The 25,038-nt window shown below is 45.9% G+C and overlaps 1 protein-coding gene across 2 annotated transcripts in view; it reads left to right on the top strand.

The window, feature by feature from the left end:
• LOC138259816 (galectin-4-like) overlaps positions 1-25,038 on the top strand; it is a 300,965-nt gene that overhangs the window by 105,269 nt on the left and 170,658 nt on the right. For both annotated transcript variants that reach the window (XM_069207710.1, XM_069207709.1), the window contains exon 3: positions 17,185-17,380. In XM_069207710.1, the coding sequence (XP_069063811.1) occupies positions 17,185-17,380 (196 nt within the window). The remainder of the gene's footprint in view (positions 1-17,184; positions 17,381-25,038) is intronic.

The raw sequence follows: 25,038 nt of genomic DNA, 5'->3' as shown, positions 1-25,038 counted from the left end.
AAATTGGAAGGGGTCCCCATGGGACCCCTTCCACTTTGTGACTGGACCCACAAATATTTTTTCAGGGCAGGGAGTGGTCCAAGGGACCACTCCCTGTCCTGAAAAAATACCGAAACTAAAGGTTTCGGTTTTTTTTTTTAAGTGCAGCTCGTTTTCCTTTAAGTAAAACGGGCTACACTTAAAAAAAAAAAAAACTGCTTTATTTAAAGCAGTCACGAACACGGAGGTCTGCTGACTACAGCAGGCCTCCATGTTTGCGAGTGCCTATACTCGCAATGGGGCCGCAATTTGCGACCCACCTCATGAATATTGATGAGGTGGGTCATTGCGACCCCATTGCGAGTCGCAGTCGGTGTCTGAGACACCGTACTGCATAGCAAATTGCGACTTGCAATTTGCGAGTCGGATGGACTCGCAAATTGCAAGTCACAATTTTGCATTTTGCTACATCTGGCCCATGGTCCTGTAACCATATAGTCAGCCCCTAAAGGACACAACCACATGAAACGAGACAGGCAGAGAGCATTGCAGTGTAACCGTATATTCTGCCCCTAGAAGGCATAGTGCATTACACATTTTCAGGCCCAGCAGGCCTTCTAGAATATTACTTCAAACAAGGCCCTTAGAACACAAACTACTCCCAGCTGTAAAGCAAAAGCTCCAGCTCTGAGAAAGTGTAAAAAGACATTGAATGGTGGGAAAGATTATGATTTTGGGGTCCCCCCAATCTAGTGTGGTGACCCAGAAAATGAACTGAACAGAAAGAGCACCTCGTGCTGAACGTTTTGGTGGTTGTCCCATTGTCCTAGGGCCACCACAGGCTGAGTTATGGGCAAAAATATGTTGTAAAAGTAATGCCATGCAAAGCATTATGGGGCAAGTTTCCAGAGTGCAGTGAATATTGTAGTACCAGCTCTCGTCATGTGCCCGGTAAAGGTGCCGGGTAGAGCTGCGTTGAGGGTTTCCTTTGTGTTTTTTCTATTTAGAACACCCCAGATTGTATATTTTTTCAATTGCTAAACACGGGGAGAATTTAGGAATGGGCACCCAAAAAAATGACGCTATGGCAGCGCAAGGTAGCACTAGGGGCTTGTAAATATGCCCCTAAATGTTTTGTATTATATTAACATTAACATGAGCATATAGAAATGTATAACCTTTACATTGTTAACCTTTAGATTTACCAAAGTAATTGTAGACCTGTTTTTAAAATGGCTTAATTTCTGGTTGACATCTTGTTTCATATCACATGTATTTTTTATTTCTAGGAGAACCTGAATTAATTATTAACAAAAGTGGCATGCCTTTGTTGTCTTTGTCATTTACAGGCTAGTCCAATGTACTGCAAAATTGAAGGTACTTAGACTGTATCAGTATGCTGCAACATGATTGGAGCGTTTTATGGAAATTATGTGTTGGCGTACCAAATGTTAGAATTGTGTGATTTAAACTAGTCCGAGTAGAATACAGCTCAGACATATTGCAGACATGCTTATGTCCACTTTCAAGCAACTTAGATCGGGTTGCGCGCTCCTTTTATGGGGGAACTGAATGAACATCCTAATTACTAAATGCATTCATGTAATGATTATTGAATGACGCTAATTCAGTTATTTTGAATTTGTAAACCTTTCAACCTTTAATAAACGTTAGGGTTTTAAAACTTAATCACTCTCTTGTCTTCCTTGTGGAGCCTATTGTGCTTTACATTATTTAACTGTATTGATTTGATGGCAAGCCCCATTTATAGATTATGGTTTGTCAGATAGTGCTTTAGGGTCCCAAATCTGCAAGAAGAAAAGCGCTATAACAGAAGCTGGGGTTCAAGATTACCTTTCAGAATTAAAGGCCTTTTTACTGCCGCCTTTGTGGAAAAGGTGCATGCAAACTCTTTCCTAGAAAGAGCTGTGCAGTCCTATGCAGTGCAGTGCCAGCTGGTGATCTTTGAAAGAGTTAGGGTGTAATACCAACCAGGAGTTTACGCTCTTTTTTTCCAAATTCGCCTTACTCATTTTCACTCCCTCTCAATACACTCTTTCCCCTCACTCACTCTAACTCACACTCTGTCACTTACTGATTCTCACTCACACTCCCTGCCTTTGAATGTTGTTCACTTACCTACATACTCATAATCACTGTTTCTCAAGCTCACTTGCTAACGCACTTGCATACTCTCGCTGACTCTGGGCCCTGGTACAGCTGTACCCACTGCACTGTAGATAGCTACACACCTGACACACTTCCATTCCCTCTCACAACCTCTAATCAATCACTGTGGCTAACACACTCACACTCCTTCCCTCGCTTCCTCTTACCTATTCAGACACACTCTCAAACTCAAATTCTCATTTTCACTCTCATTGACACTCTCAAACACACTCACACACTTTTACCATATTCCATTCACTGTGAATCACTCACAAACGCATACCTACATGCATAGGGAAAGAAACTTTTTCACTTATCTGTCGTACTTAGCTGGCAATTCGGAAGCTCCTTGACAGCAGCAGAGCAGGAATCTGATATTGGCCATTGGAGCCAGCAAGCCATGATTCCCAATGAGGAGACAAACAGAGCATCAAGGGAAGGTTTGAAAAGGGGAAGACTCACACCAATTTCTCTCCCAGCTTCTTAATAGGACTGGAAGCGCAACCCTGCAAGAAACTGGGATGGTGCTGAGGGTCCTGCCCCTGCAGCTCTGTGTGGCTTCTCATTGGCCTCAGGGATGCAGAATGTGCACCCCGACAGCCACATTTTACCAGATGTACTTTGCTGAATGAGGCATGCGCAGTGTGTCAGCTACATAAGATCAGTTGTGCCTGAGTGAGGGGACAGTAGTTGAACTACGCCCTCAGAAATGTGCAATCCAGACATTCACCAACAGAGTGCTAACAGTACTCTGTACCTGGATCATGCCGCAGCTTCCTCATCTTCCTCCTGTCATCAGGAGCCTGGAGACCAAGAAGAGTGGGCTACCCGCACATCAGCACTGTTCATGAAAACATGAAAGTCATGTTTTCACAAACACTGCTAAATTGAAAAATGCACAGGGGCCTCACAGGAAGCTGGACTGCACCCTGAAGCGCCTCATAAGGAGCCCCTTCTGGTACAGATCGACTTGACTGAGATTTCTTGCTTCTCTTGATGTGTTTGGCATATGTGGGTAGTATGCAAGTCCTCTGTGAGTGTCAAACTGTAATAATGGATTGAGGGTCTCTATTTTGGCCAGCATGTACATAGCTGCACAAGATTATGATCTCCCCACTGGCTGCTCTTTGGTTTTGGTGGATGACACAGTGCATGTTTAGGCTTCTGTTCTGGAACTGCAAATTCATGTTTGGTGTGGTAAGATTTTGCAAATCCTTCTATTATTTAAAAGTGGCACCTTCTGCCTCAGTTAAAACTCCCACTTCTCCCCTTTCCTGTGCCTATGGAGAAACTTTCTGCTTGGCGCAGTCTGGACATAATATACATTAACTCCATGAGCAGTTCTAATTTGCGTGAACTACGACAATCTTCCCTTAAGTCCTCTAAAACCTGGGAACAAGACCTTCACATTATGAACAAAGAAGATGTTTGGGTGACTCCCACTTCATCCTCGGTCCCCAACAATGGGTAGTCACAGGCCCCAAATAAGCTAGAAACATGAATTTGGTGAGGACCTTTGGATAAACGTTTACTAAGAACAAGCCTGGTGCTTGTGCTCCCATATTAGCCCCAGCCTCAATTCCTGTAACACCTTGGTGACGTGAACACAGTGTGACAAGAGGTGAGGATTGCCCTCAAGGCTGAGCATTGGTCACCTGAAACATCTGTGCAAGACACACCTGTCTGACAAATCTACGTTATGATCAATTGAGGTAACTGAGACCACCCAGGAGGCATGTTATTCATGTAGTCAAGCTATCCTAGATAACAAGACAAAGACCACAGACAGTGCATTGGCCACACATGGTGGTGCAGAGATGATTTCCTATTCTCATCACTGATGAGCCTCACCCTCCCTGCCCACCACATACCCTTGGAGTGCCTGTATCGCTCTTTCTTTGTTCCATAGGTCTTCAACATTTACACACTCGGCATGGTGTTGTGTATTTAATGGGTGAGGCAGCTGGACTTAACCAGAAAAATTTGAACCATCATTATAGCCTCAAGATTCCAAACATGTCCCATTCTGATCTTATAGTTAGCCCTGTTAACGCAAAAGTCTTAAATAGAAATTATTAATGAATGTTTATGTATATTTGAATAATGAAATTGGTAGAAAATGATTAACGTAGAAAATAATATGCATGTATGAAATTGTGCCTCGGAGAGTGGCCACCAGATTTCACGAATTATATTAAAAGAGTAATAACATATATGAAATATTGAAAATGTATTAGATTAATGTAGTAATGTGTCATATTCAAAGACATAACCTGTGCATTGCAATAATTGTAGGGCTTAACTTAGCGGGAGTCTTGGCCTAGTCTTGCCAGGCCTCATGCAGAAGCTGTATTTCTTAATGTTTAATGGAAAATGCTGACAAGATGAATTAACCGTGAATTGCTTATTGTTTAATAAGATTTGCTTAGCTAAAGCCTCTATATGAACCGATGGACAGGAGATGATGGAACTAGAAATGTAACCATTAGTGTGTAAAGTGCATTGGGTGTACTTTCCCAGGACTCGAACAATGAAGACACTGACTGAAGAAGAAGATGCAACATTTTCGATACCTGACGAGCCGGATGATGAGGACATCATAAAGCGGACCAATCAACGACATGAGAACTGTGAAATTTCAGAATTCATAGATTTGATTTACAAATGTTATTGGTTAGGGAAAAAACATACGATTAACGGGGGATAGTCTTGGTGACTTTGATATAAAACGTGACAGGGAATAGAGATCAGATGTTAGGGGAGGGACTGCAAGGTCATAGAGGTGATTCGAGATTCTGTCATTGGGCTTATACTCTTTGAGAGCCTGATGTGATGCTGATCGACTGATGACCTGAAGACGAAGACTGACTTTGTTGCTGATCCATACCGAGGATAGGTAGATATGAAAATGTGACTGAATTATCTTTTTGTGCCTTTTTTTCTAGGTACCAACTGCGCTGTCTAATTAGTTTTTCTTAGCTACAATTTTTCCAAATTCTTATTCTAAATTGTTTTGCATAGAGTCCCACGTGCTGATGCTAATTTGGATTAGATGAGGGTTTACTTTCTATGATGATTGACAGACTACAGAGACAAATGGATGAGGGACTGCTTTGCTGAATTTTATGACACAATTTGACTTATTGCCTTTGATACATTTGTTGACCTATGCTAATGCTTTAGAATGTTGTTAGACCTGACAGCCTTAGGGTAGTCACCCCTAACTTTTTGCCTGCCTCCCTCCACTTTTTGGACACTGTTTTTGCTGGTTTATCGACTCTGCGCACTTTACCCCTGCTAACCAGGGCTAAAGGGCATATGCTCTCTCCCCTAAAACATGGTAACCTGGAATCATACCTGATTGGACTATTTAATTTACTTATAAGTCCCTGATAATGTGCACTACCTGTGCCTAGGGCCTGTAGATTAAATGCTACTAGTGGACCTGCAGCACTGGTTGTGCCACCCACTTAAGTAGCTACCTTAACCTTGTCTCAGGCTTGCCATTGCAAGGCCTGTGTGTGCAGTTTCACTGCCACTTCAACTTGGCATTTAAAAGTACTTGCCAAGCCCAGAACTCCCCTTTTTCTACATATAAGTCACCTCTAGTGTGTGCCCTAGGTAACCCCTAGAGCAGAGTGCTGTGTAGGTAAAAGGCAGGACATGTACCTGTGTAGTTATATGTCCTGGTAGTGTAAAACTCCTAAATTCGTTTTTACACTGCTGTGAAGCCTGCTCCCTTCATAAGCTAACCTTGGGGCTGCCCTCATACACTGTTGAAGTGACAGCTGCTGATCTGAAAGGAGCAGGAAGGTCATATTTAGTATGGCCAGAATGGTAATACAAAATCCTGCTGACTGGCGAAGTCGGATTTAATATTACTATTCTAGAAATGCCACTTTTAGAAAGTGAGCATTTCTTTGCACTTGAATCCTTCTGTGCCTTACAATCCACGTCTGGCGGGGCTTGGTTGACAGCTCTTTGTGCATTCACTCAGACACACCCCAAACACAGGGTACTCAGTCTCACTTGCATACATCTGCATTTTGAATGGGTCTTCCTGGGCTGGGAGGGTGGAGGGCCTGCTCTCACACAAAGGACTACCACACCCCCTACTGGGACCCTGGCAGACAGGATTGAACTGAAAGGGGACCTGGTGCACTTCTTAGCCACCCTTTGAAGTCTCCCCCACTTCAAAGGCACATTTGGGTATAAAACAGGGCCTCTGCCCTACCTCATCAGACACTTGCTGGAGAAGAAACCTGAACCAGAAACTACATCCTGCCAAGAAGAACTGCCTGGCTGCTCAAAGGACTCACCTGTCTGCTTTCTACAAAGGACTGCTGCCTTGCTGTTGCCCTGCTGCCTTGCTGAACTATTGTCTGGCTGTGAAAGTGCTCTCCAAGGGCTTGGATAGAGCTTGCCTCCTGTTCCTTGAAGTCTCAGGACCAAAAAGACTTCTCTCTTTTACTTGGACGCTCAGTGTGCCGAAAATTTCGACGCACAGCTTGTCTCGCGGCGAGAAAAACGCCGCACTCCGACGCTGATCGACGCGACGCTCTTGGGACGATCGAAGATCCGACGCACGGCCTCGCAAGGACAACGCCGCCCGACCTCTAGAGGAGAAATCGACGCGACGCCTGCCGTGAGATCGTAATTTCAACGCGCAGCCCCGCAGATCAAAGTCTAGAGGAGAAATCGACGCGACGCCTGCCGTGAGATCGTAATTTCGGCGCGCAGCCCCGCAGACCGACGCGCAGCTGGAGAACAAGCAGGAAAATCCACGCACAGACCCGGGACATCTGGTAATCCCCGCGATCCACAGAAAGAGACTGTCCGAGCGCCGGAAAACGACGCCGACTTCCCCGCGTGGAAAATAACGACGCAAGTCCGTGTGTGCTGGGGAGAAATCGACGCACACACCCTTTTTCCACGCACTTCTTCTCTGGTGGCCCTCTGAGGAGATTTTTCCACTCCCAACCAGGTACTTGTGCTTAAAAGAGACTTTGTTTATATTCTAAAGACTTAAGACACTTTATATCACTGTCCTGTGATATTTCTACAATTTTCCATTGCAACTTTATTCTTTTTGACCTACAATTATCCTGATAAATATTATATATTTTTCTAAACACTGTGTGGTGTATTTTTGTGGTGCTATATGGTGGTATTGTATGATTTATTGCACAAATACTTTACACATTGCCTTCTAAGTTAAGCCTGACTGCTCGTGCCAAGCTACCAGAGGGTGGGCACAGGATAATCTTGGATTGTGTGTGACTTACCCTGACTAGAGTGAGGGCTTTTGCTTGGACAGGGGGTAACCTGACTGCCAACCAAAAACCCCATTTCTAACATTGGTGATCAGCGGTGAGGATAGGACTTGTATTTGTGCAGTAACATACAGTAGCTAAGTATTTCACTACCTACCCACAGTTGAAGGTCAACTTGGTTTTTATCTCTTTTTGAAAACCTGATTTTTTTCCTGACAATTTTCAAAAACTAAATCCTCACTCAACATGTCTCTGACTGGGTCTCAGACAGGGGACTTTGACCTAGTCCAGTTGGATACATATACGGTCAAACAACTAAGAGGATTCTGCAGGGCACTGAGGGTACCCACCCAAGGGGCCTCCAGAAAGGAGGACTTTCAAGTGGCGCTGAGGGCCTGGGCAGAAGCCCATTTAGAGGATGATGAGGAAGAGGAGCCAGAAAATGGCACCTCAGAGGAATTTTCACTATCTGTGGATGGTGTTACCACTGCAATTGTGCCCCCTTCCAGACCAGGGAGCAGTGTCTCTATGCAAAGCCTGACCGCAGAGGAAAGGAGAGAGGAAAGGGAGTTCCAATTGCAAATGGCAAAACTGAAAATTGAGGCTCAACAGGAGGAGAGAAGGGCAGAGAGAGAAGCCAAACAAGCTGAGGCTGAAAGAGCAGCCAAACAGATTGAAGCTGAAAGAACAGCCAAGCAAGCAGAAGCTGAAAGAGCAGCCAAACAAGCAGAAGCTGAAAGAGCAGCCAAACAAGTGGAAGCTGAAAGAGCTTTGGCTGAAAAGAAACTATTGTTGGCTCATGAACTGAGTCTCAAGGAGCTGGAGATCAAGGCAAGACAGTCTGAATCCAGCAATAATGGTGGCAGCATACAGACAGGACCTGCTGGAGAAAAGAAGGTTCGTATACCCAAAAATGTGGTGCCCAGTTTTGTGGTGGGAGATGACATAGATAAATGGCTAGCTACTTATGAAGTTGCACTAAGGGCTCATGAGGTTCCTGAAGGGCAATGGGGGGTAGCTATGTGGGGTTATGTGCCGCCATTGGGGAGGGACACACTTCTCACACTGGATCAACCTGATCAAAACACATACCCACTTCAGAAAGCTATTTTACTTGCCAAGTTTGGGCTGACCCCTGAGGGATACCGTCAGAGGTTCAGGGACAGCACCAAACAACACACACAAACATGGGTAGATTTCTTTGACTTTTCCAGTAAGGCACTGAATGGATGGGTGCGGGGCAACAAAGTAGCAGATTATAAAGGTTTATATGACTTGATTCTGAGAGAGCATATGCTTAATGTTACTTATACAGATTTGCGCCAGCACCTAGTGGATAGTAAGCTGACTGATCCCAGGAAGCTTGCTGAGGAGGCGGACCTCTGGGTTAGCACCAGAGTGTCCAAGAAGGTACCTGGGGGGGACTCCCACAAAGGTGGTCAGGGTTCCCAACAGAAGAAAGAGGGGGGAGATAAACTTGCAGATAAGGAACTCTCTAAAGGCCCCCAAAAGAATTCCCAGGGAGGGGGTGGCAACCCTTCCTTTTCCAAATTTGGGAAAAAGCCAGGGACATATGACAAGTCAGGGAAACCTAGCCCCAAATGCATGGAGTGTTACCAGTATGGTCACTACAAAGGCGATCCACAGTGCCCCAAGAGGGCACCGTCCACTACCGGACAGGCACCTGGGTTGACTAGTGTAGCGCTCGGGGGGAGATGGACCCAAATACCTTTGGGGAGCAGGTAGAGATTTCCCTAGTGTCCCTGGGAGAAGGAGAAATGGTGCCCAAGGCCCACATGCCCAGAAATAATTCCAAGTACCGGCAGTGGGTCACCATTGATGGGCAGAAGGTGGAGGCTCTGCGTGACACAGGAGCCAGTATGACTACTATCAAGAGTCAGCTGGTGTCAACAGAGCAGATAGTACCTAATACATTCCACCAGGTCAGAGTCGCTGACAATCGCGAGAGTCACCTACCTGTGGCTCTGGTTCCCTTTGAGTGGGGGGGGGTCTCTGGTACTCTGAAAGTAGCTGTGAGTCCTGCCATGCCTGTAGATTGTCTGTTAGGCAATGACCTTGAGCACACTGCTTGGAAAGAAGTGGAGCTCAGGTCTCACCTGGAGATGTTAGGGTTACCTGAGTGGGTCTGCATGACCACACGGTCCATGGCTGACCGAGAGGGAAGTCTAGGACATCTGGAGCCTGGAACGATGGCCCAGCGAGCTGCCAGGAGGAGGGACCAGGGGTGCGGGAAACCGGCCCCAGAAGTTCCCACAGTGGCTGACGGGGCTCCTGAGGAGGAGGCTCCCGAGCCAACTGGGGAAGACATTGCCGCCCTAGGTGACTTACCTGAGCTTGCTGGCTGGCAAGTTGAGGGTGGACCCACCAGGGAGGAATTCTGCAAGGCGCAGAGAGAATGTCCCACTCTGGAAGGTTTGAGGAAACAAGCCTCGAACCAGGCAGCAGGCGACGCCTCTGGCGATCACCACCTATATTGGGAGAATGATCTCCTCTACAGTGAGCCTAAGGTTCCGGGCTTTGGGGCAGCACGTATGCTGGTGGTCCCCCAATGTTACCGAACCTTCCTACTGGGTCTGGCTCACGACATTCCCCTGGCAGGACATTTGGGGCAGGGCAAGACCTTTAACAGGCTTGTCACCCACTTTTATTGGCCCAAAATGAGGACACACTCAGATAAGTTCTGCAGATCCTGTCCTACCTGCCAGGCCAGTGGTAAGGCAGGAAAAAGGGTTAAAACCCCCCTGATTCCACTTCCTGTCGTTGGCACCCCCTTTGAAAGGGTGGGCATCGACATTGTTGGTCCCTTGGACCCCAAAACTGCCTTAGGCAACAGGTTCATCCTGGTTTTGGTGGACCATGCCACCCGTTACCCAGAGGCAATCCCTCTGAGGACCGTAACTGCACAAGTGGTGGCCAGAACCCTGATGGGGATATTTACCCGTGTGGGATTCCCCAAGGAAATAGTGTCTGACAGAGGCACTAACTTCATGTCTGCATACATGAAGTCCCTGTGGGATGCGTGTGGTGTAACTTACAAGTTCACCACACCCTATCACCCCCAGTCTAATGGTCTTGTGGAGAGATTCAACAAGACCCTTAAAGGCATGATTGGTGGCCTCCCTGAGGCCATGAGGCGTAAGTGGGACGTCCTCTTACCATGCCTTCTCTTTGCTTACAGAGAGGTCCCCCAGAGGGGGGTAGGGTTCAGTCCCTTTGAACTTCTCTACAGGTACCCTGTCAGGGGACCCTTAAGCATTGTCCAGGAGGGATTGGAGAAAGCTCCAAAGACACCCCCTCAGGATGTGGTCAGCTATATGTTGGCCCTCCGCAACCAGATGACCCGCTTCTGGAAAGAAGCCCAAGATAACCTTGAGGCCAGTCAAGAGGTGATGAAACAATGGTATGACCAGAAGGCCACCCTGGTAGAGTTTCAACCTGGAGACAAAGTGTGGGTAATGGAGCCAGTAGAGCCCAGAGCTCTCCAGGACCGCTGGTCTGGCCCATTTGAAATAAAGGAGCGGAAAGGGGAGGCCACTTACCTAGTGGACCTCCAAACCCCTAGGAATCCCCCAAGGGTGCTCCATGTGAACCGACTAAAAGCTCATTTTGAGAGGTCGGAGATCAACATGCTTCTGGTCACAGATGAAGGAACGGAAGAGGAGAGTGAACCTCTCCCCGACCTCCTCTCTGCCCAAGAAGGTGATGGGTCAGTAAGCGGGGTCATTCTGTCTGACTCCCTGACTCTAAATCAGAAAGGAGACTGCTATGAGCTGTTGGAGCAATTCTCCCCCCCTGTTCTCCCTTACTCCTGGACTAACCCACCTCTGTGTTCATGATATTGACACTGGTGACAGTCTCCCTGTGAAAAACAAAATTTACAGGTTGTCGGATAAGGTGAAGGCCAGCATCAAGGAGGAGGTCTCCAAAATGTTGACTCTAGGGGTTATTGAGAAATCCAGTAGTCCCTGGGCCAGCCCAGTGGTGTTGGTCCCTAAGGCTACTGCCCCAGGTGCGAAGCCAGAACTCCGGTTCTGTGTGGACTACCGGGGTCTCAACTCAGTCACACGGACTGATGCTCACCCCATCCCCCGAGCTGATGAGCTTGTGGACAGGCTAGGCGCTGCCAAGTTCCTGAGTACGTTTGATCTTACTTCAGGGTACTGGCAGATCGCCCTAACTGAGGGGGCCAAGGAAAGATCCGCATTTTCAACCCCGGATGGCCATTACCAGTTCCGGGTGATGCCGTTTGGGTTGAAAAATGCCCCCGCTACCTTCCAACGATTGGTTAACGGGGTCCTAGCTGGCAAGGATGCCTTCTGTGCAGCCTGCCTGGATGACATAGCTGTCTACAGTTCCAGCTGGGAGGAACACCTGCTTCACCTCAAGGAGGTGCTTCAGGCCCTGCAAAAGGCAGGCCTGACCATCAAGGCTAGTAAGTGCCAGATTGGGCAGGGTTCCGTGGTGTACTTGGGACACCTAGTGGGTGGTGGCAAGGTACAGCCCCTCCAGGCCAAGATTGAAACTATCAAGGCCTGGCAACCACCGCGAACGCAGACTGAGGTGAGAGCCTTTCTAGGCCTCACAGGATACTACCGCAGATTTGTCAAGGGCTATGGTACCATTGTAACACCCTTGACACAACTCACTTCCAAGAAACAACCTAGGTTGGTGAATTGGACAGAGGCTTGTCAGAAAGCCTTTGACGCCCTGAAGGAAGCCATGTGCACGGCCCCCGTGCTCATGGCCCCTGACTACTCCCAGGAATTTATCGTGCAGACAGACGCTTCAGAGCATGGCATAGGGGCAGTCCTAGCACAGCTGAATGAGGAGGGCAGAGATCAACCGGTAGTCTTTATTAGCAGAAGGCTATTACCACGGGAACAGAGGTGGAGTGCTATTGAGAGAGAAGCTTTTGCTGTGGTCTGGGCACTGAAGAAGCTAAGACCCTACCTGTTTGGGACTCACTTCCGGGTTCAGACAGACCACAGGCCCCTCAGATGGCTCATGCAGATGAGGGGTGAGAATCCAAAACTCTTGAGGTGGTCCATTTCCCTACAGGGGATGGACTTTACGGTGGAACATCGCCCAGGGGTTGACCACGCCAATGCTGATGGTCTCTCCAGGTACTTCCGCCTTAGCGATGAGAGCTCCCAGGAGGTCGGGTAGCTCTCCCCACTTTCAGCTGGGGGGGACACATGTTAGACCTGACAGCCTTAGGGTAGTCACCCCTAACTTTTTGCCTGCCTCCCTCCACTTTTTGGACACTGTTTTTGCTGGTTTATAGACTCTGTGCACTTTACCCCTGCTAACCAGGGCTAAAGTGCATATGCTCTCTCCCCTAAAACATGGTAACCTGGAATCATACCTGATTGGACTATTTAATTTACTTATAAGTCCCTGATAATGTGCACTACCTGTGCCTAGGGCCTGTAGATTAAATGCTACTAGTGGACCTGCAGCACTGGTTGTGCCACCCACTTAAGTAGCTACCTTAACCTTGTCTCAGGCTTGCCATTGCAAGGCCTGTGTGTGCAGTTTCACTCCCACTTCAACTTGGCATTTAAAAGTACTTGCCAAGCCCAGAACTCCCCTTTTTCTACATATAAGTCACCTCTAATGTGTGCCCTAGGTAACCCCTAGCGCAGGGTGCTGTGTAGGTAAAAGGCAGGACATGTACCTGTGTAGTTATATGTCCTGGTAGTGTAAAACTCCTAAATTCGTTTTTACACTGCTGTGAAGCCTGCTCCCTTCATAGGCTAACCTTGGGGCTGCCCTCATACACTGTTGAAGTGACAGCTGCTGATCTGAAAGGAGCAGGAAGGTCATATTTAGTATGGCCAGAATGGTAATACAAAATCCTGCTGACTGGCGAAGTCGGATTTAATATTACTATTCTAGAAATGCCACTTTTAGAAAGTGAGCATTTCTTTGCACTTAAATCCTTCTGTGCCTTACAATCCACGTCTGGCGGGGCTTGGTTGACAGCTCTTTGTGCATTCACTCAGACACACCCCAAACACAGGGTACTCAGTCTCACTTGCATACATCTGCATTTTGAATGGGTCTTCCTGGGCTGGGAGGGTGGAGGGCCTGCTCTCACACAAAGGACTGCCACACCCCCTACTGGGACCCTGGCAGACAGGATTGAACTGAAAGGGGACCTGGTGCACTTCTTAGCCACCCTTTGAAGTCTCCCCCACTTCAAAGGCACATTTGGGTATAAAACAGGGCCTCTGCCCTACCTCATCAGACACTTGCTGGAGAAGAAACCTGAACCAGAAACTACATCCTGCCAAGAAGAACTGCCTGGCTGCTCAAAGGACTCACCTGTCTGCTTTCTACAAAGGACTGCTGCCTTGCTGTTGCCCTGCTGCCTTGCTGAACTATTGTCTGGCTGTGAAAGTGCTCGCCAAGGGCTTGGATAGAGCTTGCCTCCTGTTCCTTGAAGTCTCAGGACCAAAAAGACTTCTCTCTTTTACTTGGACGCTCCGTGCGCCGAAAATTTTGACGCACAGCTTGTCTCGTGGCGAGAAAAACGCCGCACTCCGACGCTGATCGACGCGACACTCTTGGGACGATCGAAGATCCGACGCACGGCCTCGCAAGGACAACGCCGCCCGACCTCTAGAGGAGAAATCGACGCGACGCCTGCCGTGAGATCGTAATTTCAACACGCAGCCCCGCAGATCGAAGTCTAGAGGAGAAATCGACGCGACGCCTGCCGTGAGATCGTAATTTCGGCGCGCAGCCCCGCAGACCGACGCGCAGCCGGAGAACAAGCAGGAAAATCCACGCACAGACCCGGGACATCTGGTAATCCCCGCGATCCACAGAAAGAGACTCTCCGAGCGCCGGAAAACGACGCCGACTTCCCCGCGTGGAAAATAACGACGCAAGTCCGTGTGTGCTGGGGAGAAATCGACGCACACACCCTTTTTCCACGCACTTCTTCTCTGGTGGCCCTCTGAGGAGATTTTTCCACTCCCAGCCAGGTACTTGTGCTTAAAAGAGACTTTGTTTATATTCTAAAGACTTAAGACACTTTATATCACTGTCCTGTGATATTTCTACAATTTTCCATTGCAACTTTATTCTTTTTGACCTACAATTATCCTGATAAATATTATATATTTTTCTAAACACTGTGTGGTGTATTTTTGTGGTGCTATATGGTGGTATTGTATGATTTATTGCACAAATACTTTACACATTGCCTTCTAAGTTAAGCCTGACTGCTCGTGCCAAGCTACCAGAGGGTGGGCACAGGATAATCTTGGATTGTGTGTGACTTACCCTGACTAGAGTGAGGGCTTTTGCTTGGACAGGGGGTAACCTGACTGCCAACCAAAAACCCCATTTCTAACAAATGTACTCTGATACAAGCTTTGATTAGGTTATGTTTTTGGTGCCTTCTAATAAGTTAATGCAGATTGTATTTGAATTGAATAAAGTTTAATCTAATCTCATGACTTAGTATTGTAACTAATAGGGAAATAAAATTACTAAAACGTATACTGAGTTGTGGTTATTCATGGCTAAAGACTCATGGTGTGTTGTTATTGTTTCCATTGATTATTGATTAATGACTTGTCTAATGATTATTGAATTTTGTGCATTCGATTATTGGGAAACATTGGTCACATCGTAGCTAGGAGACTCCATGCGAATCAAAAGGTTCATCGACCTATGCACGTCCACTTGTAAGTTTACTTATTAAGGACCAGGCGCGCTAACAGTCCCTAACTTTAAAGTATCTTAAAGTATTCAGTAGTGACTGGTGATCCGTTGCAGTACTTTGGGTGCCTTTTATCCTATGAAAGTCGCTGCCACTGGAAAATCTTCACCATGACTTTCTGTTTTCAAGATACCAGCCACTAAACTGTTGTCACTCTTGGGGACATGCCATAGTGTGTACTAGCCCACTGCTACATCATCTCCGTCATTCAAAACTGTGAGAGCAGTTGCTTTCTTAAATGGTTTCAAACTGGACGGTCTCCTGGCTGTAGAGTGACTCTTGGATCCCAATTAGCCATTTGTAACTGACACCAGGCCTTTGGCTACTTTTAAAATTCCATATTCTTCACACAGATAGGGCCCTGTTGTTGTAGTGTTGGGTTTAATTTTTTGGACCAAAAATGTTTTTGGTCACTTTTTATCTGAAATCTTAGCAACTTGGGCTTCAGTGCAGTGAGCCATCCAGTGTTGCAACCCATTGAGAGCCACAATTGACAAAAGAGGAGTGTCGACTAGGGTTGCTGGCTTTGGAACTGGGGAACCAAGTTCAAATCCTGGTTTTGGGCGAATACTGGGCAATTCACTTAATCTTTTTTTGCCCACCATGCCACCTCTGTTTGGACCCAGTCATGTGCAAATCAGTCTTGATGCTATTCCTCATGGGCCTGAACTGCCAGGTCCTCACTGAACAGGGACACCAGCAATCTAGATAGGGCCACTTTTGCCCTAATTAGGGCTCTTCAGCCAGGTATAGCTTGGTTCCAGTGGCACATTGAACCGGTGACCCACGTCTGTGCATACCCTGGTCACTTTTGGCAGCAAATGCAAAAACGAAAAGGTGATAGATGGATTGGGATGTGGCCCCCAGCAATCATCAGTGGGTGAGATTAATTCAAGCATTCCATTCATTACCTTGATGTTATTGTATTTGCCGCCATGAAAGCACCGGGTATGCTCAGCCATGGGCACCGGGCTTACTCTAAAACTGGAACTAAGCTCTCCCTGGCTGAAATGCCATAACTAGGGCAAGCCCGGTCTTAAGTTGCTCGGCAGACCATGAGCTATCAGAACATTTAATATATGTCTAAAAAACTGTATGTTTATCATGTGGTTTAATGGTCAATTTCTTTAAAAACCGGCAGTAATATGGACATTTTCCTCCAGATTTTTTGGTTACACATTTTGTATTTCATTTTCTTTGTATTCAGTGGATAAGCTGTACAGCAGAGAGTATAATGTGCACTATAGTAGCTCAACATTGGCAATACATATTGTCTATATAAACATATAAACTCCCAAAATGTCTAGAATTATTAGGTAAGGCAATGGAATAGATCCAAAATAGAAAATAGTACACAAGTTTATATTCATTCTCCAGCAAACTCTAAAGAATACTCATAAAACACATATCACATTATGTTTATCAGAGGAAACTGAACCAGCGATGGAATAGGTACAAGGAAAGAAAAAAATAATATAAAGAGAGGAGAAGAAGAGAGAGAAATTTGCATCAGATTTTTTTAAAATGAAATTCACCAGGGTAGAATTTAGCCCAACTCTTCAAGAGAGAAAGATGAGTTAGTTGAGGGACGTGGAGATTTCTTTTACTGCACGGATGCACATTTTCGGGTCTGGGAGTGCTGTTGAGGGTTATCTCCCCCTTGGTGAGGTAAGGGGGATTTTACTGGAAAGAGGGCAGTCAAAGGTGGAAGCTGAAGGCAAGATATATTTACTGCATTTAGCGGGAACTCAGAATCTGAACATGCAAGGTTGCACTGATAGAAGCTAGTGTATGTGAAGTGCATTGGTTTCTCCATAGGTGGAAGAACATGTTGTCCAACTCCATGACGATTTCCTCGCACTCTTGCAACACTTAATTGGGTAACAAAGGCCATCACTGTCCAAAACATCACAATGTAGCACAATGCTTGTCATGATATCATGACACTGTACTGAAACTTTTTTTATTATAAGTATTAATTATGTTATTTTTGGTTTTCCTTTACAGATTTGCCCTTGACTTTGCATGCAGCAATGGTGATATTGCGTTCCACTTCAACCCACGATTTGACGAAGGTGGGGTTGTGGTTTGCAATACACTACAGCACAGTTGCTGGGGCACAGAAGAGCGGAAGAACTACATGCCATTCCAGCGAGGGATGTATTTTGAGGTCATTGTAAATATCAAGAACCACTGCTACCAGGTACTGAACCCACGTACTCTCTAATAATGTATTCCTTCATTCCCTGATCTCTGTCTAGAGATATCCACTATAAGATGTTCAGTGGGCATCAGTTTCCCTGTGCATTTATTCTTTCGACCCCTTTCCACGGAGGCAGAAAGGTATAACGTGTGTCCATCCAAACTGGGCATTTCTAGAACAGAGCTAAGTCTTCATTGATGTGGGCTAATTCTTTAGGTTTCGGCTAGACAGTGCATGTGCTGTCTCTCTGAGACACTGTTTACAGTTAGTGGACCACAGCCCACCCACAGGCTTACCATTTGTTAGCTGCAACATGACTCTCATATCCTTTGTTTTAGCTTGCCATGGCATGTATGCGTCATGCCTCTTCGGGGTTTGAACCTCCCCTTAGAGCATGAATCAATCACTTGTGTCCATCCATTGCTCCCATTTTTTGGAGCTACTATTTAATTATGTTTACACACTGCATATGAGTGCTTGTGTCTTCACTTGCTCCTTTTCCCATTTGTGTGTCTTCTTTTCTGTCCCACACTCTCCCTGCCCCGCCCATCTGTTTTTTACTATACTTCCCCCCACTCCTTCTCCCCTTTAACTGTATTTAAGCACTCTACATGCATGCCTGCTACTTATGTTCAGCTCCTATTTCTTTTACAACAACAAACAAGAAAATGCCAGCGACTCTGTGTTCCATGTTACTTCCCCCAGCACCCTCCTTTTCAATAGCTGTTGTTGATCACCCTTCACACTTGGAAGCGGGAGGAGCTGCAATGTTTTGTAGGCAGAACGTGAGCTACAGCAAAATCCTACAGAACAATGTATAAAGTATAAAGACCTCAGCTGAAAAGATTTTCAACTGAGAAAGATTTTGAAACCTAGGACCCACTGCCCATGCACTCTGCCCTGTCTACTGGCAACTTTTACACGTATCGCTCATGTGGCAAAAAGACAAAACAAGCATTGGCAAAGTCAATGGGCCCGCCTCTGCAAGAGCTATTGATTTAGTTTATTTTAGCTATGTTATAAAGCAGTGTAGTTGAACAGTATGTTTAAAGTTTTATTCTAAATTGCTATGGAACAGCCATTAGTCTTTTGTTATTTATTAATGTGTGAGGGATGGTGTGAGCTTTGAATTAATATATGAAATGGAAGAAAAGGAGCAAGCTGAACAACAGCTGCCTTAGGAAAGTATTATGGTATAGTGAGCACTGCACTCTTTTATGCAGGGTTGGGTGTGCTTAGTATAGAGAATGGGATGGGTAGTGGTAGGTAATAAGTAAGCTGAATAATGGGTATTGTGATAGTAAATACACCATGTTTAGTGGAGAAGACTGAATATTTTTTATTTATGAAATAATGTAATTTAAATTGATGGAAATAATTGTGATTAGGGTGCAAATTAATTAACTTGCACATGTAAAACAGATTCTTATCATTTCCCTCGTAACACTGCAAGTGAAAAGAGTTGGGAAGCCCATTTTTTTCAACTCTGCAGAAATGCAATGGATAGAGATTATGGGCCAGATGTAGGTAGGATTTAGCATGGCGTAAAACTGCGAAAATCGCAGTTTGCGCCATGCAAAACGCGCATCGCGATGCACATTCCCATTTTGCGAGTCGGTACCGACTCACAAAATGGGAATGCGACTCGCAAATAGGAAGGGGTGTTCCCTTCCCGCAAACGCGGTCGCAAAGCAATTTACAGTTACCACCAGTGTCACACTGGTGGTAACCCATTCGCAAAAGGGAAGGGGTCCCCATGGGACTCCTTCCCCTTTGTGAATGTCGCCATTAATGTTTTTTCAGAGCAGGCAGTGGTCCAATGGACCACTGCCTACTCTGAAAAACCAAACCAAATGGTTTCGTTATTTTTTTGTATTGCAACTCGTTTTCCTTTAAGGAAAACGGGCTGCAATACAAAAAAAAAACTGTTTTATTCAAAAAGCAGTCACAGACATGGAAGTCTATTGTCTCCAGCAGGCCACCATCCCTGTGAGTGCTGGGAATCTCAATGGGGTCGCAAAATGCGACCCACCTCATTAATATTAATGAGGTGGGCCTTTGCGACCCCATTGAGATTCGCAGACGGTGTCTGAGACACCGTTCTGCATCCGATTTTGCGAATCAGAAATTGCGAGTCGCACGACTCGCAATTTCTGATTCGCAAAATTGGATTTTACTACATCTGGCCCTATGTGTAATAGGCAAGCAATTCCCCGAATTTGATAACATGTGTGCTTGAGCTAAGAATGAATTCTATTTGTTTTTAAAAGCATAGCAAAGGTGTGTCCTTAAAGCTTGTTGTCTGGTACAGTAAAGTTAAAAATAAAATGTAGGTTGTGGGTGAGGTGCAGTCGCAAATATTGTTTAAAGCTGACTAACTTAACAAATTAAAGGGAGTAGTATTCGAGGTGTAATTAAAGTAAATTTAAAGCTGAATGTAAATGTTGCCCTCTTGATCGCGTTTTGGACACTCCTAGGCTAAAATAAGTGAAGGGTAACATTTTCCAGTGTACTTTGCACACATCCTGTGTTTTTGCTGTCACAACTATTGTTTAAAGCTGTCTAACATAAGAACTGAACGGCAGCATTGTTCGAGGTGGAATAAAGGTAAATAAACAAGCCCACACATGCAAGCTCCAAAAATACGCTTCCCATACCACTTTCACTTGCAATGTTAAAGGAGGTGTGGATTAATCTTTTATTTTACATGCCCACATTAACTAAAGTGCGTCACAATCTCAAGAAATGGTTGCACCGCTCTTACTTAAATGGGGTTCCCCAGCTTCAAAGCCCTCAGCAGTGCACACAACAAAACACGTAGGAATGCAGGTCTCCTTATTTGCAGATCACTTACCTTTGAAGCTTGGGAACCCGTGACAGCGTTGGAAGCATATTTTCTTATCTCAAATGAAACAGAATGCAACTGTGTGTGTGTGTTGTGTGTGTGTAACAGGCAAGCAGTGAATGTGACAAAATGTGTACTTCAGCTAAGAATAAACAAACACTCGTGCAAGGTCCCCTTACAGTCACACGCTAAACACAAAAAACTCAGGCAAATGAAAATTGTTTTAAAAAACACAGCAGGGATGTGCGCAAGAAGCAATTGCAAACAGTGGTAAAATCTAAATAAACAAGTGTACACAGACAACAGGGGGGTGGGAGGGAGCAGATGATAGAGCCAGCTGCAAAAAGATGCACTCTGTAGAGGGGTTCAACAAAAAGAAAGAAATAGCTCCCAAAAGTGCGAGATTTCGAAAGACACAAGTACATTGGCCTTGATCTTGGGTGGGATCGCATGCAAGGTGAGGGAAGTACCGCCCGCAGAACTGACCAGCAGGAAGCAAGCAATTGAGAGTGGCTTTGGCGCCCAACAATTGTAAGAAATGGGAGGGCTCCAAGCCCACTAGCAGTAAACAAAATGTCTTGAAGTGGCAGCTCATGCACTGCCTGCATGAGACCTAAAAAGGAGGAAGCAGTTTAAAATGGCAATTAGAGCCCATGGCATCATGGGCATGCAAATTAACCCTGGAGCTTTCTCGACACAGCAGTTATGGACTAGTAAGAAATGAAGATGATATGCAGTGAAACCAGTTTTGTCAGTATTGTAGTTGTTCGCCTGGTGCAACACAAATTTTATGCATAAGACAAAAAAATAAGAAAAGGAATACCTACATTTAAAACAGCTCCCAAGCATTTGAAAGTATATAGTTTGAGTTTTCTAGGTGTACCTGCAATGGGATAAATGTGTCCTGGGCCAGAGAAGTATGTTTTTCACTTTTCAAAACATAATGCTCCCACTTCCTCATGTCACCGTTGTCCCTCTCCCTTCATCACACTACTGCTCCTCCATCTTCATGACACTGCTTCTCTCCTTTCCTCCATGTGCTACTGTTTCCCTTCTTCATTGCATCACACCCCCAACTCCTGTCTACCCTACTCCACCCACCTCAGTATGCCCTAAACTACCCCACTTCAACCTACTCCACTCAACCTACCCCAGTCTACCCCATTCCAAAGTAACCCATTTCAATGTACCCCAGTCTAGCCCAGTCCAATCTATCACAATCTACCCCACTCCAGTTTACCTCAAACTACCTCACACCTATCTACTCCAACCTGCCCCAATCTACCCCACTCCAGTGGATCACAATCTACCCTCCTCCTATGTACCACACTGCAGGGTATCTCACTCTAATCTATCCCACCCCAATCTACTGCACTCCAGTCTACCCCAGCCATATCTACCGAATCTACCCCACCCATATCTGTCCTACTCCAACCTACCAATCTACCTCACCCAAACCTACCCCAATCCACCTCACCCCAATATACCACACCCAACCTACCTCAGTCTACCACACTCCAATCTGCCCCACTCTAGTCTATCCCATCTAAACCACTCCAGACTACTACAGTCTTCCTGTAGGAGGTTGGCTTGGCTTGTAGTGGGTACCAGAGGTATGTACACCTTGTGCCAGGTCCAGTTATCCCTTATTAGTAGAGAAGAGGTGTATCTAGCAGCTTAGGCTGATAGAAGGTAGCTATGGCAAAGCAGCTTAGGCTGAACTAGGAGGCATGCAAAGCTCCTACTACAGGGAGTGCAGAATTATTAGGCAAATGAGTATTTTGACCACATCATCCTCTTTATGCATGTTGTCTTACTCCAAGCTGTATAGGCTCGAAAGCCTACTACCAATTAAGCATATTAGGTGATGTGCATCTCTGTAAAGAGAAGGGGTGTGGTCTAATGACATCAACACCCTATATCAGGTGTGCATAATTATTAGGCAACTTCCTTTCCTTTGGCAAAATGGGTCAAAAGAAGGACTTGACAGGCTCAGAAAAGTCAAAAATAGTGAGATATCTTGCAGAGGGATGCAGCACTCTTAAAATTGCAAAGCTTCTGAAGCGTGATCATCGAACAATCAAGCGTTTCATTCAAAATAGTCAACAGGGTCGCAAGTAGCGTGTGGAAAAACCAAGGCGCAAAATAACTGCCCATGAACTGAGAAAAGTCAAGCGTGCAGCTGCCACGATGCCACTTGCCACCAGTTTGGCCATATTTCAGAGCTGCAACATCACTGGAGTGCCCAAAAGCACAAGGTGTGCAATACTCAGAGACATGGCCAAGGTAAGAAAGGCTGAAAGACGACCACCACTGAACAAGACACACAAGCTGAAACGTCAAGACTGGGCCAAGAAATATCTCAAGACTGATTTTTCTAAGGTTTTATGGACTGATGAAATGAGAGTGAGTCTTGATGGGCCAGATGGATGGGCCCGTGGCTGGATTGGTAAAGGGCAGAGAGCTCCAGTCCGACTCAAGACGCCAGCAAGGTGGAGGTGGAGTACTGGTTTGGGCTGGTATCATCAAAGATGAGCTTGTGGGGCCTTTTCGGGTTGAGGATGGAGTCAAGCTCAACTCCCAGTCCTACTGCCAGTTCCTGGAAGACACCTTCTTCAAGCAGTGGTACAGGAAGAAGTCTGCATCCTTCAAGAAAAACATGATTTTCATGCAGGACAATGCTCCATCACACACGTCCAAGTACTCCACATCGTGGCTGGCAAGAAAGGGTATAAAAGAAGGAAATCTAATGACATGGCCTCCTTGTTCACCTGATCTGAACCCCATTGAGAACCTGTGGTCCATCACCAAATGTGAGATTTACATGGAGGGAAAACAATACACCTCTCTGAACAGTGTCTGGGAGGCTGTGGTTGCTGCTGCACGCAATGTTGATGGTGAACAGATCAAAACACTGACAGAATCCATGGATGGCAGGCTTTTGAGTGTCCTTGCAAAGAAAGGTGGCTATATTGGTCACTGATTTGTTTTTGTTTTGTTTTTGAATGTCAGAAATGTATATTTGTGAATGTTGAGATGTTATATTGGTTTCACTGGTAATAATAAATAATTGAAATGGGTATATATATTTTTTTTGTTAAGTTGCCTAATAATTATGCACAGTAATAGTCACCTGCACACACAGATATCCCCCTAACATAGCTAAAACTAAAAACAAACTAAAAACTACTTCCAAAAATATTCAGCTTTGATATTAATGAGTTTTTTGGGTTCATTGAGAACATGGTTGTTGTTCAATAATAAAATTAATCCTCAAAAATACAACTTGCCTAATAATTCTGCACTCCCTGTATACCACTTATATCTTATGCACAATATCATAAGAAAACACAATACACAGAGTTACTAAAAATAAAGGTACTTTATTTTTATGACAATATGCCAAAAGTATCTCAGTGAGTACCCTCAGTAAGAAGGTAAGTAATATACACATGTTATATGTACACAAACCCAAAATAAGTAAGTAAGAGCAAGAAAAGTAATGCAAACAGTGTAGAATTACAATAGGTTTCAAGAGGCAAGCATAGGTATAGGGGCAACACAAACCATATACTCCAAAAGTGGAATTCGAATCACGATTGGAGCCCAAACCTATGTGAGCTTGTAGAGGGTCGCTGGGACTGTAAGAAAACAGTCAGGGTGTTCAAGATACCCTACCCCAAGACCCTGAAAAGTAGGAGTAGAGTACACCTACTACCCCAAAAGAGCACAATAGTCGTGATAGGGGGATTCTGCAAGAAGAACAAACACCAGCAGTGCACTGACAACGGATTTCCAGACCTGAGGACCTGCAAGGCAAGGGGACGAAGTCCAATAGTCGACAGTGTCCGGGGGGGCAGGAGCCCAGGAAACCCCGGATGAAGGTGCAAGGAAGCTGCCTCCAGTTGGAAGAAGCTTGGAGTTCTACAAGAAAGAAGAGGACTAGGAACTTCTCCTTTGGAAGACGGATGTCCCACGACGCGATGAAACTTGCAGAGGTGTTCCCACGCAGTAATACCACAAACAAGCCTTGCTAGATGCAAGGGTCGCGGTAGAGGTTTTTGGGTGCTGCTGAGGACCAGGAAGGACCAGGATGTTGCCTTTTGGAGGAGGAGACAGAGAGGGTGCTCAGCAACTCAGAGAGCCTGCACAGAAGCAGGCAGCACCCACAGAAGTACCCCAACAGGCACTTAGAAGAAGAGTGAACCGGAGTCCATGCGAAGTTACAAAAGGGGGTCCCACGACGTCGGAGGACAACTCAGAAGGTTGTGCACTGCAGGACGGAGTGCTGGGGATCCAGGCTAGGCTGTGCACAAAGGAAATCCTGGAAGAGTGCACAGGAGCCGGAGCAGCTGCAAATCACCCGGTACACATCTATGCAGTCTAGCGTGGGGAGGCAAGGACTTACCTCCACCAAACTTGGACTGAAGAGTCACTGGACTGTGGGAGTCACTTGGACAGAGTTGCTGTGTTCTAGGGACAATGCTCGTCAGGATGAGAGGGGACCCAGAGGACCAGTGATGCAGTCTTTTGGTGCCTGCGTTAGCAGGGGGAAGATTCCGTCGACCCACAGGAGATTTCTTCGGAGCTTCTGGTGCAGGGTGAAGGCAGGCTACCCCCAGAGCATGCACCACCTGGAAACAGTAGAGAAAGCCGGCAGAATTAGGCGCTACAATGTTGCTGGTAGTCGTCTTGCTACTTTGTTGCGGTTTTGCAAGCGTCCTGGAGCAGTCAGCGGTCGATCCTTGGTAGAAGGTGAAGAGGGAGATGCAGAGCAACTCTGGTGAGCTCTTGCAATCATTATCTGAAGAAT

The sequence above is a fragment of the Pleurodeles waltl genome, chromosome 9, assembly GCF_031143425.1.
Source record: "Pleurodeles waltl isolate 20211129_DDA chromosome 9, aPleWal1.hap1.20221129, whole genome shotgun sequence".
NCBI lineage: Eukaryota > Metazoa > Chordata > Amphibia > Caudata > Salamandridae > Pleurodeles > Pleurodeles waltl.
The sequence above is the reverse complement of the archived record's forward strand: the minus strand, read 5'-3'. Positions and strand labels throughout refer to the sequence as shown.